Genomic DNA, 16,757 nt, shown 5'->3' on the forward strand with positions numbered 1-16,757 from the left:
TTTAAGGGTTGAAAAACAGGGGCAAAGACTAGAACCCTCAAACCCAACCCTTATAACAGAATATTCCGTTATAAGGGTTGGGTTTGAGGGTTCTAATCTTTGCCCCAACCCCAACGCTTAAAACTGTCATTTGACATATCACAACTTTTCACTAGAAAAACACAATAAACCTTCAAACAAACACGGAAATGAAGATCATTGATGCATGGTTTAATAGTTTACATCACACAATCATCATGTTCCCCCTCTCATCGGCACCATCACCAAAAAGTTGCACCTGGCGCCATCTCCTAGAATTGCAGTTGCACACAAGTTGTGCAGATTTCGTTCCATATATTGAGTCGATACTGTTAGACTTATCCTAAATTTGGATGAAGTAGCAAGCAGATGTACACTGAACTAACCTCTGTGGCATCTTCCCTGTTAGCTTATCAACATCAAACAACCAAAACAATATTCAGAATCACTTTGAGGAGAGCCGAAAGCCCAATTGCGGAGTTCATCAGATCCGTGTTACAAACAACATGCAAAATACTGAATCACAATGGCCAGCAATCAATAGTAACAGTACACTAGCAAAAATAAACCCATGGCAATTGCATCATGCGTTGTTCAACCCTGTCACTGCAGCAACATACTACATCGAACACAACTACAAAATCACAAAGTAATCAAGCAGGAAACAGAGGACGAAATTTGTAGCAGAAGACAACTGAACTTTCCCCTTGCCATTTCATTCCAGTACGAGGCTACAATGGACAAAACGACACATGATATCAACACCGCCAACAGAAGAACCAGACCACCAGACACGAGCGGCTACTACCCAGTGCTGTCACCGACGGCGACCAAGAACCAAGGCGCGCTCCCTTCGGATGCGGCGTGCGAGCTGGATGTCCTTGGGCATGATGGTGACGCGCTTGGCGTGGATGGCGTAGAGGTTGGTGTCCTTGAACAGCCCGACGAGGTAGGACTCGGCAGCCTCCTGCAGGGCGGAGACGGTGGAGGACTGGAAATGGAGGTCGCTCTTGAAGTCATGCGTGATCTCCCTCACCAGGCGCTGAAAGGGGAGCTTGCGGATGAGCAGCTCCGTGCTCTTCTGGTACTTGCGGATCTCACAGAGTGCGACGGTGCCGGGGCGGAAGCGGTGGGGCTTCTTCACGCCACCGGTGGCCGGGGCCGACTTGCGCGCCGCCTTGGTCGCCAGATGCTTCCTTGGCGCCTTGCCACCGGTGGACTTGCGCGCCGTTTGCGGTCTACTTCGTGCGGGCCATCGGAGCTGGAGATGGGCTTGGGTCGCCGCGGGGGCGGGACGGCGGCGGTGACCCGAGATGCTGCCGGCGGCGGCCGGCAGCGGCTCGGGGGAGGTGCGGGAGGAGGTTGGGGACGGGAAATTTCCCTCCCGCGCGTGGCCGGATCGAAGTGAGGGTTGGGGTAGATTTTGCCCCCAATCCTTATTTCTACAAGTTGGGAGAGGGTTTGCAGGTCCGATCCTTCATTTTTTTGAAGGTTTAAGGGTTAAGGGGTTCTAGTCTACGCGTTTTTTTCCGCCCAACCCGTAAAAAAACGGTTATTTCTGTTTTTTAAGGGTTTAAGTGCTCTACTAGACATGCTCTAATCCCCTATGTAAACATGGTGTTTGATGTTATAAATTATTTACAAATGATATATTGCATCTATATCATGTTTATGTAGTTCCCTTTTGTCATATGATTTATTGTTGAATCTCCATGAATGGTTTGAGCTATATATTGAATTTTTTACAGTCCTATGGTGCCCATCATATGTTTATGCGTGCATGGATCACATCATAGGGTTTGTAGTATGTGGAGAAAGCTAGAGGGCGGGCTGCTTGAGTGCCAGAAACATGAGCCCCAATCTAGTGATCAAAGCATATGGGATAAAGAGGACCTTTTGATCTGAACGCTATGGTTGGGTATTTTTACCTTAATGTATCTTCTAGTATTTACGGATGTTTGCTAGAGTTCCAATCATAAGTACTTGCAATAATTGGATAGTGAGAGCTTGTTAGCTTTGCCTCTCCCACATAAAAGAGGAATATCAACCTTGTATTTGACTATTTGATCATGGACAATTCCACCTCAATTACCACCACTTTTCCACACACATGGTACTGTTAGTTTATGGTTATTTAGTTTATTTTATCACTGCAACACTAACATTTACTTTCTTGTATTTATTATCTTGCAAAGCTTTCTCTCATACCCATATTGTCACTCTAGTTTTATCTCCTACATATTGCAAAACGTTTAGTGTGCGTAGAGTTGTGTCAATGGTTGATAGAACTTGAGATAATATTTATCCCACCTTTAGCTCCTCATTGGGTTCGATACTCTTACTTATCGAAAAGGCTACAGACGATCCCCTATACTTGTGGGATATCAAGCATCAAGTGTTGATGGTTAGTAAAACCACTAGTTTCAAGAAGGACAAGGGTAAGAAGGGATACTTTATGAAAGTTAAACCAGTTGCCGCTCTAGTAAAGAAACTCAAGGTTAAACCCAAACTCGAGACTAAGTGCTTCTGTTATGAGGGGAATGGTCACTGGAGCGGAACTATTGTAGTTACTTGGTAGATGAGAAGGCTCGCAAGGTCGACAAAAGTATATTGGATATACATGATATTGATGTGTATTTTACTAGTACTCCTAGTAGCACCAGGGTATTAGATACCGGTTCGGTTGCTAAGTGTTAGTAACTCAAAAATAAAAGCTACGAAATAAACGGAGACTAGCTAAAGGCAAGGTAACGATGTGTGTTGGAAGTGTTTCCAAGGTTGATGTAATCACCATCGCATGCTCCCTTTATTTTCGAGATTAGTGTCGAACCTAAATAAGTGTTATTTGGTCTTTGCGTTGAGCATGAACATGATTAGATCATGTTTATTGCAATACGATTATTCATTTAAAGAGAATAATTGTTATTCTATTTGTTTGAATGAAACCTTCAATGGTTTATTGAATCTCGATCGTAGTGTTACACATGTTCATAATATTGATGACAAAAGATACAAAGTAGTAATGATAGTACCACTTACTTGTGGCACTGCCGCTTGAGTCATATTGGTATAAAATGCATGAAGCAGCTCCATACTGATGGATCTTTGGGCTCACTTGTTTTTGAAACGTTTGAGACATGTGAACCATGTCTATTGGTGTAAACGCATGAAGAAACTCCATGCAGATGGATCATTTGGACTCACTTGATTTTGAATCACTTGAGATATGCAAATTACGCCACATGGGCAAGATGACTGATGGCATCATTTTTCTAGTGAGATGGAACAAGAAAGTTACTTATTAGAAGTAATACATTTTGATGTATGCATTCCAGTGAGTGATGAAGCACACAGCGGATATCATTATGTTCTTACTTCACATATGATTTTAGTAGATACTAGCGTATTTTCTTGATGAAACACACATCTGAATTATTGAAAGGTTCAAGTAATTTCAGAGTGAAGTTGAAGATCGTCATCACAAGAGGATAAAATGTCTATGATATGATCATAGATATGAATATCTGAGTTGCGAGTTTGGTACACAATTAATACAATGTGAAAATTGGTTCACATCTCATGCCACATGGAACACCATATTGTGATGGTGTCTCCGAACGTCATAGTCGCGCCCTATTTTATATGGTTCATACTATGATGTCTCTTATCAAATTATCACTATCGTTTATGGGTTAGGCATTAGAGACAACCACATTCACTTTAAATAGGGCACCACGTAATTCCGTTGAGATGACATTGTATGAACTATGGTTTTGAGAAACCTAAGCTGTCGTTTCTTAAAAGTCTGGGCTGCGATGCTTATGTGAAAAAGTTTCAACATGATAAGCTCGAACCCAAAGCGGATAAATGCATCTTTATAGGACACCCAAAACAGTTGGGTATACCTCCTATCTCAGATCAGAAAGCAAAGTGTTTGTTTCTAGAAATGGGTCCTTTCTCGAGGAAAAGTTTCTCTCGAAAGAATTTAGTGGGAGGATGGTGGAACTTCATGAGGTTATTGAACTGTCACTTAAACAAGTGTGTAGGAGGGCGCATGAAGTTGTACCTATGGGGCCTACACCAATTGAAGTGGAAGCTGATGATAGTGATCATGAAGCTCCGGATCAAGTTACTACAAACCTCGTAGGTCGACAAGGTCACACCCTGCTCCAGAGTGGTACGATAACCCTGTCTTGGAGGTCATGTTGTTGGACAACAATGAACCTATGAGTTGTGGAGAAGCGATGGTGGGCCCGGATTCTGACAAATGGCTGGAGGCCATGAAATCCGAGAGACGATCCATGTATGAAAACAAAGTGTAGATTTTGGAAGAACTACTTGATGGTCGTAAGACTGTTAAGTATAGATGGACCTTTAAAAGGAAGACACACAATGATGGTGAAAAGTCACCATTAAGAAAGCTCAACTTGTCGCAAAGATGTTTCCAACAAGTTCAAAGAGTTGACTATGATGAGGCTTTCTTACTCGTAGCGATGCTAAAAGTCTATTGGAATTATGTTAGGAGCTGCTGCATTATTTATGAAATATTGCAGATAGGATGTCAAAACATTGTTTCCTCGACAGTTTCCTTGAGGAAAGGTTGTATGTGATACAACCAGAAGGTTTTTTTGATCCTAAAGATGCTAACAAGTATGCAAGCTCCAACGATCCTTCTATGGACTGGTGCAAGCATCTCGGAGTTGGAATATACGCCTTGATGAGATGATCAAAGCTTTTGGATTTATACAAAGTTTATGAGAAACTTGTATTTCCAAGTAAGTGAGTGGGAGCACTATAGAATTTCTGATGAGTATATGTGGTTGACATATTGTTGATTGGAAATAATGTAGAATTTTGGGAAAGCATAAAGGGTTGTTTGAAAGAAGTTTTTTAAAGGAAAACCTGGATTAAGCTACTTGAACATTGAGCATCAAGATCTATAGAGATAGACTAAGACACTTAATAAAACTTTCAATGAAATGCATGCCTTGACAAGTTTTTGAAGGAGTTCAAAATTTATCATCAAAGAAGGAGTCCTTGGCTGTGTTGTAAGGTGTGAATTTGAGTAAGACTCAAAAGATCAACCACGGCAGAAGAAAGAGAAAGGACGAAGGTCGTCCCCTATGCTTTAGCCATAGGCTCTATGGTATGCTATCTTGTGTACCGCACCTGATGTGTGCCTTGCCATGAATCTGTTAAGGGGTACAAAAGTGATCCAGGAATGGCTTACTAGAAAGCGGTCGAAAGTTATCCTTAGTAACTAGTGGACTAAGGAATTTTTCTCAATTATGGAGGTGATAAAAGAGTTCATCGTAAAGGGTTACGTTGATGCAAGCTTTGACACTAATTCAGATGACTCTGAGTAGTAAACTAGATTCGTATAGTGGAGCAGTCATTTGGAATAGTTCCAAATGGCGTGTGGTAGCAGCATTTATAGGATGACATAGAGATTTGTAAAACACACACAAATCTGAAAGGTTCAGACCCGTTGACTAAAAACCTCTCTCACAAGCAAGACATGATCAAACCCCAGAACTATATGGGTGTTAGATTCATTACAATCACATAGTGATGTGAACTAGATTATTGACTCTAGTGCAAGTGGGAGACTGTTGAAAATATGCCCTAGAGGCAATAATAAATTGGTTATTATTATCTTAATATATTTCCTTGTTCATAATAATCGTTTATTATCCATGCTAGAATTGTATTGATTGGAAACTCAAATACATGTGTGGATACATATAAAACACACTGTCCCTAGTGAGCCTCTAGTTGACTAGCTCGTTGATCAAATATGGTCAACGTTTCCTCGTCATAGACAAGTGTTGTCACTTGATAACATGATCACATCATTAGGAGAATGATGTGATGGACAACACCCAAACTATAAACGTAACATATGGTAGTGTCATTTTGTTGCTATTGTTTTCTGCATGTCAAGTATACATTCCTATGACCATGAGATCATGTAACTCACTGACACCGGAGGAATGCCTTGTGTGTATAAAATGTCGCAATGTTACTGGGTGACTATAAAGGTACTCTACATGCGTCTCCGAAGGTGTCCGTTGAGTTAGCATGGATCAAGACTGGGATTTGTCACTCCGTGTGACGAAGAGGTATCTCGGGGCCCACTTGGTAATACAATATCACAAACAAGCCTTGCAATCAATGTGACTAAAGAGTTAGTCACGAGATCTTGTATTACGGAATGAGTAAAGAGACTTGCCGGTAACAAGATTGAAATAGGTATGGACATACCGACGATCGAATCTCGGGCAAGTAAGATACCGAAGGACAAAGGGAATGATATACGGGATTGTGTGAATCCTTGACATAGAGGTTCAATCGATAAGATATTCATAGAATATGTAGGATCCAATATGGACATCCAGGTTCCGCTATTGGATATTGACCGGAGAGTGTCTCGGTCATGTCTACATAGTTCTCGAACCCGCAGGGTCTCACACTTAAGGTTCAGTGACGTTTTTGGTATAGTTGAATTATTGATGTTGGTAAGAGAATGTTGTTCGGAGTCCCGGATGAGATCCAGGACGTCACGAGGAGTTCCGAAATGGTCCGAAAATGAAGATTAGTATATAGGAAGTTGGTATTTGGATTTCGGAAAGGTTTCGGGCATTATCGACAGTGTGTCGGGAGTGACAAATGGGTTCCAAGGGTCCACCTAGTGGGCCCACCACTCCTTGAGAGGGCCACATGGACTTTGGGGTGGCGCAATATCCCTTGGTGAGCTGGACAATCAACCAAACAAGGCCCATGAGTAAAAAGGTGGAAAATCCAAAAGAGGTGGACAAGTGGGAGAGGAGTCCTCCTGCAAGTGGAATTGGAGGAGGACTCTTCCCCCTTGCTTCGGCCAAGCCAAGGGAGGCTTCCCTTGGTGGGAAAGCCTCCTCCCTCCTTCCTACTATATATACTGGAGTTTTTGAGGGTTTTTGCACCAAATTTTCAGCCACGTGCTACCCTCTCCTCTAGATCGTAGTTCTTCCTCTAGATCAGTTTTTAGCAGTGTTTAGGCGAATCCCTCCTGGAATAGATCCACCACCATTGTTGGCACACTGTCACGCTGCCGGAGAATTCATCTACTTCCCCGTTTCTCTTGCTGGATCAAGAAGGCGGAGATCGTCATCGAGCTGTACGTGCGCTGAACGCAGAGGTACCGTTCGTTTGGCACTAGATCAGGATGGACCGTGATGGGATCGCGGGAAGGATCGTGAATTGCGAATATATTACACCACATCAACCACGTTATATACGCTTCCGCTTAGCGATCTACAAGGGTATGTAGATCCACTCACTACTGGAATTTATAATTTTGCTGTCTGCCATGGCTCACGGCAAAGGGGGGAACCACGGACGGCAAAGGCTTTGTCATCCGCCAGCAGACGGCAAAGTAGACGGCAAAATAAAATCCGGCGAAGAGTTTCTTTGCTGTCTGCTTTTGCATAGAGGATGTCAAAGAATCTTTGCCATGAGGGGCCATACGGCAATTAAATGGGACGACAGATGCACCAACGGTCCCGTTAAGTGTTAACGGCAGGCCTCCCCTCTTTGCCGTGAGCCCTCCCCCCTTTCCCATGAGGGGGCTGACGGCAAAGGGGGGAACCAGCCCCTCTCTCCCCCTCTATGACGTCTGCCCTCCCCCCTTTGCCATGAGGGGGCTGACGGCAAAGGGGGGAACCAGCCCCTCTCTCTCCCCTCTTTGTCGTCTGCCCTCCCCCCTTTGCCATGAGGGGGCTGACGGCAAAGGGCGGAACCAGCCCCTCTCTCTCCCCTCTTTGTCGTCTGCCCTCCCCCTTTGCCATGAGGGGGCTGACGGTAAAGGGGGGAACCAGCCCCTCTCTCTTCCCTCTTTACCGCCTCCTCTCCACCCTTTGCCATGAGGGGGCACACGGCAAAGGCTGAAAACAACCCCTTTTTAATTTATTTCTTATTATATCCAACAATTTTCACAAGAATCACGATATATATATATATGTATATATATATATATATATATTTGACAAAAATAAATTTGTTTCCGTACTCATAAGCATATTAAAATAACTTTCATCCATAGTACATACATATTATGCAAGTTGCATCCGTACCAAACCATATATTACACCAGTTTCATCCACATGCATACAAAGTTTCATATATATCCATATACTACAATAGTTTTAATACAAGCTTCCGTGAACCAAGGTACAAGAAATCATATTCAACATTCCAGCAATATAATCCAAGCTTCCCGTGAAGTGAATGTAATCTGCAAAATGACAAATAGGAAAGTTAGAAGAAGAATACTAGATGAAGGAGTATATATAGGTTATATATTTCAGAGAGAACTTAGCTAAGTATAGGCCATTTAATAGCTAAGTTAGGTGGAATAGGTCATCTTGGAGCTAAATGGCCTTATTATGTCATTTAGGAGAGAACTTAGCTAAGTATAGGTCATTCTAGAGCTAACTTGGATAAAATATGTCATTTTGTAGCCAACTATGATTACTAATCCATTTTGACCTTATTATGTCATTTTGGAGCTAAATTAGTCATTTTAATGAGCTAACCAAGGTTCTTATGATGTTTTTACCTAACTATGCTAATTATGTCATTTTGGAGGATAATTAGCTAAGTATGTCTTTGTTGGGGAAAATAACCTATGTAGAAGAAGAAAGAGAAGAAGCAAGAAGAGAAGAAGAAGGAGAAGAAAAACAAGAAGAAGAAGGAGAAGGAGAAGGAGAAGGAAGAGGAGAAGAAGAAGAAAAGAAGAAGGACAAGAAGAAGGAGAAGGAGGAGAAGAAGGAGAAGGACTCCTTCTCCTTCTTCTCCTCCTTCTCCTTCTCTTTCTTCTTCTCTTCTTCTTCTTCTTCCTTGTTTTCATTTTTCCTCTTTCTTCTCCTCTTGTCCCCTCCTTGGGGCTAAATTAGCTAATTATGCCTTTTTGGAGCTAATTATGTCATTTTGAGGATAATTAGGTAAGTATAGGTCATGTTTTATAAAATAGACCATTTTGGAGCTAAGTAAGCTAATTATGTCATTTAGGTGGAAGCCTAGCTAACTATAGGTCATTTAAGTGCTCTTGGGTAAAATATGTCATTCGAGAGCAAACTATGCTTATTAAGCCATTTTGGATCTAGCTAAGCTAATTACAGGCCATTTAATACCTAAGTTAGGGGGAATAGGTCATCTTGGAGCTACGTAAGCCTTATTATGTCATTTACGAGAGAACTTAGCTAACTATAGGTCATTTTTTTATTAAATAGGTCATTTTGGAGCTAACTAAGTTAATTATGTCATTTAGGTGGAAGCGTAGCTAACTATAGGTCGTTTCGGAGCTCAGTTGGGTTAAATATGTCATTTAGGAGCTAACTATGCTTATTAAGCCATATTGGAGCTAAATTGGCTAATTATATCATTTAGGTGGAAGCCAAGCTAAGTATATAATATTCATGAGCTAACCAAGGTTCTTATGCCATTTTGAGCTTATTATTTCATTTTTTAGCTAAATTGGTCATTTTAATGAGCTAACCAAGGTTCTTATGATGTTTTCACCTAAATAAGCTAATTATGTCATTTTGTAGGATAATTAGCCAATTTAGTCTTTGTTGGATGAGTCTAAGCTACGTTGAAGAAGAGAAAGAGAAGAAGCAAGAAGAGAAGAAGAAGTAAAAGAAGAAGGAAGAGGAGGAGGAGGAGGAGGAGAAGGAGAAGCAAGAGGAGAAGAAGAAGAAAAGAAGAAGGAGAAGAAGGAGGAGAAGAAGGAGAAGGAGCTTCTCTCCTCCTTCTCCTTCTTATCCTTCTTCTTCCTTCTTCTCCTTCTTCTTCTCTTCTTCTTCTCTTCTTCTTCTCTTCTTCTTCTTCTTCTCTTCTTCTTCTTCCTTCTTTTCATTTTTCCTCTTTCTTCTCATTTTGTCCCCTTCCTCGGGCTAAATTAGCTAATTATGCCTTTTTGGAGCTAATTATGCCATTTTCAGGATAATTAGGTAAGTATAGGTCATGTTTTATTAAATAGACCATTTTGGAGCTAAGTAAGCTAATTATGTCATTTAGGTGGAAGCCTAGCTAACTATAGGTCATTTCGGAGCTAACTTCGTAAAATAGGTCATTCCAGAGCAAACTATTCTTATTAAGCCATTTTAGATCTAGCTAAGCTAATTATACGCCATTTAATACCTAAGTTAGGAGGAATAGGTCATTTTGGAGCTACGTAAGCCTTAGTATGTCATTTAGGAAAGAACTTAGCTAACTATAGGTCATTTTTTATTAAATAGCTCATTTTGGAGATAACTAAGCTAATTATGTCATTTAGGTGGAAGCCTAGCTAACTATAGGTCGTTTCGGAGCTTAATTGGGTTAAATATGTCATTTAGGAGCTAACTATGCTTATTAAGCCATATTGGAGCTAAATTGGCTAATTATATCATTTAGGTGGAAGCCAAGCTAAGTATATAATATTCATGAGCTACCAAGGTTCTTATGCCATTTTGAGCTTATTATTTCATTTTTAGCTAAATTGGTAATTTTAATGAGCTAACCAAGGTTCTTATGATGTTTTCACCTAACGAAGCTAATTATGTCATTTTGTAGGATAATTAGCCAATTTAGTATTTGTTGGATGAGTCTAAGCTACGTAGAAGAAGAGAAAGAGAAGAAGCAAGAAGAGAAGAAGAAGTAAAAGAAGAAGAAGGAGGAGGAGGAGGAGGAGGAGGAGGAGAAGGAGAAGGAAGAGGAGAAGAAGAAGAAAAGAAGAAGGACAAGAAGAAGGAGAATAAGGAGGAGAAGAAGGAGAATGAGCTTCTCTCCTCATTCTCCTTCTTCTCCTTCTTCTTCCTCCTTCTCCTTCTCCTTCTTCTTCTCTTCTTCTTCTTCTTCTCTACTTCTTCTTCTTCCTTCTTTTCATTTGTCCTCTTTCTTCTCCTCTTGTCCCCTTCTTCGGGCTAAATTAGCTAATAATGCCTTCTTGGAGCTAATTATGCCATTTCGAGGATAATTAGCTAAGTATAGGTCATGGTTTATTAAATAGACCATTTTGGAGCTAAGTAAGCTAATTACGTCATTTAGGTGGAAGGCTAGCTAACTATAGGTCATTTCAGAGCTAACTTGAGTAAATTAGGTCATTCTGGAGCAAATTATGCTTATTAAACCATTTTGGATCTAGCTAAGCTAATTATAGGCCATTTAAGACCTAAGTTAGGGGGAATAGGTCATCTTGGAGCTACGTAAGCCTTATTATGTCATTTACGAGAGAACTTAGCTAACTATAGGTCATTTTTCATTAAATAGGTCATTTTGGAGCTATTTAAGCTAATTATGTCATTTAGGTGGAAGCCTAGCTAACTATAGGTCGTTTCAGAGCTCACTTGGGTTAAATATGTCATTTAGGAGCTAACTATGCTTATTAATCCATATTGTAGCTAAATTGGCTAATTGTATCATTTAGGTGGAAGCCAAGCTAAGTATATAATATTCATGAGCTAACCAAGGTTATTATGCCATTTTGAGCTTATTATTTCATTTTTAGCTAAATTGGTCATTTTGATGAGCTAACCAAGGTTCTTATGATGTTTTCACCTAACTAAGCTAATTATGTCATTTTGTAGGATAATTACCCAATTTAGTCTTTGTTGGATGAGTCTAAGCTACGTAGAAGAATAGAAAGAGAAGAAGCAAGAAGAGAAGAAGAAGTAAAAGAAGAAGAAGGAGGAGGAGGAGAAGGAGAAGGAAGAGGAGAAGAAGAAGAAAAGAAGAAGGACAAGAAGAAGGAGAAGAAGGAGAAGGAGCTTCTCTCCTCCTTCTCCTTCTTCCTCCTTCTCCTTCTCCTTCTTCTTCTCATCTTCTTCTACTCTTCTTCTTCTTCTTCCTTCTTTTCATTTTTCCTCTTTCTTCTCCTCGTGTCCCCTTCTTCGGGCTAAATTAGCTAATTATGCCTTTTTGGAGCTAATTATGTCATTTTGAGGATAATTAGCTGAGTATAGGTTATGTTTTATTAAGTAGACCATTTTGGAGCTAAGTAAGCTAATTATGTTATTTAGGTGGAAGCCTAGCTAACTATAGGTCATTTCGGAGCTAACTTTGGTAAAATAGGTCATTCCGGAGCAAACTATGCTTATTAAGCCATTATGGATCTAGCTAAGCTAATTATAGGCCATTTAATACCTAAGTTAGGGGGAATAGGTCATCTTGGAGCTACGTAAGCCTTATTATGTCATTTAGGAGAGAACTTGGCTAACTATAGGTCATTTTTTATTAAATAGGTCATTTTGGAGCTAACTAAGCTAATTATGTCATTTAGGTGGAAGCCTAGCTAACTATAGGTCGTTTCGGAGCTCACTTGGGTTAAATATGTCATTTAGGAGCTAACTATGCTTATTAAGCCATATTGGAGCTAAATTGGCTAATTATATCATTTAGGTGGAAGCCAAGCTAAGTATATAATATTCATGAGCTAACCAAGGTTCTTATGCCATTTTGAGCTTATTATTTCATTTTTAGCTAACTTTGTCATTTTAATGAGCTAACCAAGGTTCTTATGATGTTTTCACCTAACTAAGCTAATTATGTCATTTTGTAGGATAATTAGCCAATTTAGTCTTTGTTGGATAAGTCTAAGCTACGTAGAAGAAGAGAAAGAGAAGAAGCAAGAAGAGAAGAAGAAGTAAAAGAAGAAGAGGGAGGAGGAGGAGGAGGAGGAGAAGGAGAAGGAAGAGGAGAAGAAGAAGAAAAGAAGAAGTACAAGAAGAAGGAGAATAAGGAGGACAAGAAGGATGAGGAGCTTCTCTCCTCCTTCTCCTTCTTCTTCCTCCTTCTCCTTCTCCTTCTTCTTCTCTTCTTCTTCTTCTCTTCTTCTTCCTTCTTTTCATTTTCCTCTTTCTTCTCCTCTTGTCCCCTTCTTCGGGCTAAATTAGCTAAGAATGCCTTTTTGGAGCTAATTATGTCATTTCCAGGATAATTAGCTAAGTATAGGTCATGTTTTATTAAATAGACCATTTTGGAGCTAACTAAGCTAATTATGTCATTTAGGTGGAAGCCAAGCTAATTATAGGACATTTCGGAGCTAACTTGGGTAAAATGTGTCATTCCGGAGCAAACTATGCTTATTAAGCCATGTTGGATCTAGCTTAGCTAATTATAGGCCATTTAATACCTAAGTTAGGGGGAATAGGTCATCTTGGAGCTAAGTTAGCCTTATTATGTCATTTAGGACAGAACTTAGCTAAGTATAGGTCATTTTTTATTAAATAGGTCATTTTGGAGCTAACTAAGCTAATTATCTCATTTAGGTTGAAGCCTAGCTAACTATATGTCGTTTCGGAGCTAACTTGGGTTAAATATGTCATTTTGGAGGATAATTAGCTAAGAATGCCTTTTTGGAGCTAATTATGTCATTTCGAGGATAATTAGCTAAGTATAGGTCATGTTTTATTAAATAGACCATTTTGGAGCTAACTAAGCTAATTATGTCATTTAGGTGGAAGCCTAGCTAACTATAAGTCATTTTGAAGCTAACTTGGGTAAAATATGTCATTCCGGAGCAAACTATGCTTATTTAGCCATTTTGGATCTAGCTAAGCTAATTATAGGCCATTTAATACCTAAGTTAGGGGGAATAGGTCAACTTGGATCTAAGTTAGCCTTATTATGTCATTTAGGAGAGAACTTAGCTAAGTATAGATCACTTTTTATCAAATACTCCCTCCGTCCCAAAATAAGTGTCTTAAACTTAATACAACTTTATACTAGCTCTAGTACAAAGTTGAGACAGTTATTTTGGGACAAAGGGAGTAGGTCATTTTGGAGCTAACTAAGCTTATTATGTCATTTAGGTGAAAGCCTAGGTAACTATATGTCATTTCGGAGCTAACTTGGGTTAAATATGTCGTTTTGGAGGATAATTAGCTAAGTATATGTCATTTTGGAGCTAACTATGTCATTTCAAGGACAATTAGCTAAGTATATGACATTTTTATTAAAACACTAGAAATAACATACCATTATCGTCATCACGGCGGTGAAGCACGGTGGCTATGGCTTGTTTCACCTGGAGAAGGCTGCCCTGGACAAGGCTCCACTGTAGAAGGGTCGTGCGATGCATTTCGGGAGATATTCTGCACCAAACATCGTTTGCAATGTGTTGTTAGCATGAGGACACGCTTAAGATCACTGCACTGAAATGAAACGCACCGTCCCCGCCATGTTAATGACTGGCATCGCCGGAGGGACTTGGCCGTTCTTCTCGCACATAGACTGTACATTTGGTTTCGACAAGTCAAACTTTTTTATTATTAATGAAACGGACATTAAAATGCAAGATTTGAAATAATATGAAGAATAAACTTACCACGAAGTGCTAGTATATGGCCCTGTTAGACGCATCATTCCGTGCCCTCTCCGCATCCACCAATGCAGTCGTCCTCTCCTCCAGCTCCCTCATCTCCTTATCCTTCTCCGCCCTAACCGCGTGCATTGCCTCTCTCTCTTTCAGAATAGAAGCCTGCAACACAACTCATTGTTAGCATTGTAATCATATTGGTTCCAACGCACAACATAATGCGGAAAGATAGTTGAGTCCATTAAACTAACCTCGATGGCGAGCTGGACTCGCCGTGGACGAGGTGTTATCTCCGGACAGGAGCTTGTTTGGCGTGCCTTTATCTGCCAGGGAGTGCTAGGACAACGTATAAAGTCATCTCCAATGGCGATCGAGCCATGGGGCCTCCCGTTGCCAGCTATCCTCACCAGCTCTGGATCAATAGGCCCCTCGCTCGGGTTAAAGTCCTCCCCTTTCCTCGCCTTCCCGTGATCTCTGTACTTCACGAGCTTGTGGTGGGAGGAGATGTTGGTGAAGTTTTCTAGATGCTCGAGGTCAGACTCAGAGAATGCCTTGACCTTCTTGTACGAGGCAGTATGGGCCATCGCATATAGGTCGTACATCTGTGGCACCTCCGTCTTATTGTGACGCGCCTAAAAGAGAGAGAGAGAGGAAAATTGTATTAGTAAAGGGCTCAAGATAGCATTAAGAATGAATTGCATGATGCATGAAGCAAACCACATACCCATTTCTCACCAAATTGGATTAAGTTGACGCTCCCTTGATGGTGTGGCAAACCAACCATTTTGCCACGCCTCTCCTTGGCGTTGTTGTGGCTAGCCTCCCACGTTTTGGAGCACCACTGATCCACCAAGGCCTCCCAACAATCCATCTTATCCACACACCACCTCGGGGGCACCTAAGTTAATAAAGAGAAATTTGAGCGCGTAAGAACCAAATCAAGGAAACTAACTACAAAGCCTTAATAATATGTAATTGCCTTCATGTAATGCTCCTTCTCCATCTTAGAATCACGGCACTTCGCCTTGTCCTTCCTAATACGCCGCGTGGCATAGTAGTCTCGAACAGCCTACACCCGAGCCTCGTGCCGAAAGTTTTGAAGTAGGCGGCGACATTCGGTTTCCATAACCTTTGCCGCGTCCTCCTCGTATCCCTCCTCACACCTGTAGTAGGTCTGCAAACGAGACAACACCGATTAGTACAATAACTAGCTATGGTTGATTTATAATTGTGTGAAGGAGAAATTACCGAGAACTGTCGGATCACCATGTCGGCCCTCGTGTGGTACAAAACACTGTCGATCTCCACCTCTGGCGAGGCCGGGGCACCCATGTAGTGCTCCCAGGTCATTCCTACCTCTCGCTCCCGACCGGGCAACGTAACAAACCCTGGGAAGTTTTGACGGCAAAGCACACCAAGGACGCTGTTGGGCTTGCGGACACCCTTGGCAACAATCCAACCCCTACGGTATGACAAATTAAAGCCAAAACATCATATATTTGAGAAAACGTGAAGGCAAAAGGTTAAATAAGAGTAAATTAACTTACTTGTCCCCATTTGGCTTAATCGACCACCTCTACTCGCGGGTCGCCGGCACGAGCGGGAGCCCCGAACTACCACACTGGTAGACGGTAGCCTCCTCACCTAGCTCCTCGTTGCTACGAGCATGGCCACTTGGCTCAGCCCAGGTGTCCCACTGGGTCTCTGGGGACGTACCCTCATCCCTGCTTTGCTCCGGAGTCGCCTGGAACGAAGACTCTGGGACACGAGTCTGGTGGGTCGAAGGCTCGTCGACCCTAGGTTCGTGAACCGGAGACCGTGTAGCCTCCGCCTCAGACGAATCCACCCTAGAAGTCCTATGCTCAGGTGAATCAGCTTGGGGTGGTGGCGGAGACCGTGTATCTTCCACCTCAGAAGGCGTGGTAGCCACCGCCCTACTTCTCCCACGGCCATGTGTACCTTTAGTACAACATAAATACCAACATGAGTAATAAAATTTATATAAATACCAATATGCATACAACATGAGTACAACATAAATACCAACATGAATACAACGTGTACCTTTAGTACCTCTCGGCTTCGCGGGGGGTCGACCTCCTCTCACGTGGGGCGCTCCTTGCAGAGTAGAGAGCAACACTCTCCGAAGAGGCGAGGCAGGAATGGAAGTACCCATCCCACCACCTGCCGACGAAGAAAGAGTCGAAGAGTGCTTTCGACCCTTTCCCACCATCTTTCAACACTTGTCATGACAAAGAGTAAATGAAATTAGTACATCATAAATACCAACATGAGTAATAAAATGCATATAATTTAAGTGAATCATCGTCATAAATACCAACATGACTAATAAAAATTGAATACCTAACATGAACTCAAAATTTATATATATTAATAGTTGAAT

At 41.4% G+C, this 16,757-nt stretch overlaps 1 protein-coding gene across 1 annotated transcript; it reads right to left on the bottom strand.

Moving 5' to 3' along the window:
* Positions 1 to 835: 835 nt before the first annotated feature.
* LOC123405145 (histone H3.2-like) lies at positions 836 to 15,703 on the bottom strand. The gene is made up of 2 exons (XM_045098954.1): positions 15,642 to 15,703; positions 836 to 1,460 (listed from the first exon to the last, which is right to left on the bottom strand). The coding sequence occupies exons 1-2, from the start codon at positions 15,701 to 15,703 to the stop codon at positions 836 to 838; spliced, it is 687 nt and encodes a 228-aa protein (XP_044954889.1).
* Between the last annotated feature and the right edge of the window lie 1,054 nt (positions 15,704 to 16,757).

The sequence above is a fragment of the Hordeum vulgare genome, chromosome 6H, assembly GCF_904849725.1.
Source record: "Hordeum vulgare subsp. vulgare chromosome 6H, MorexV3_pseudomolecules_assembly, whole genome shotgun sequence".
NCBI classification, from domain to species: domain Eukaryota; kingdom Viridiplantae; phylum Streptophyta; class Magnoliopsida; order Poales; family Poaceae; genus Hordeum; species Hordeum vulgare.

What these genes read in the sequence shown, in the direction of transcription:
- LOC123405145 (XM_045098954.1), bottom strand. Translation starts at nt 15,703, where the DNA reads ATGACCTGGGAGCACTACATGGGTGCCCCGGCCTCGCCAGAGGTGGAG. An exon ending in GTGGAGATCGACAGTGTTTT is followed by an intron (nt 1,461 to 15,641) that starts GTACCACACGAG and finishes CCCAACTTGTAG; the next exon opens with AAATAAGGATTGGGGGCAAA.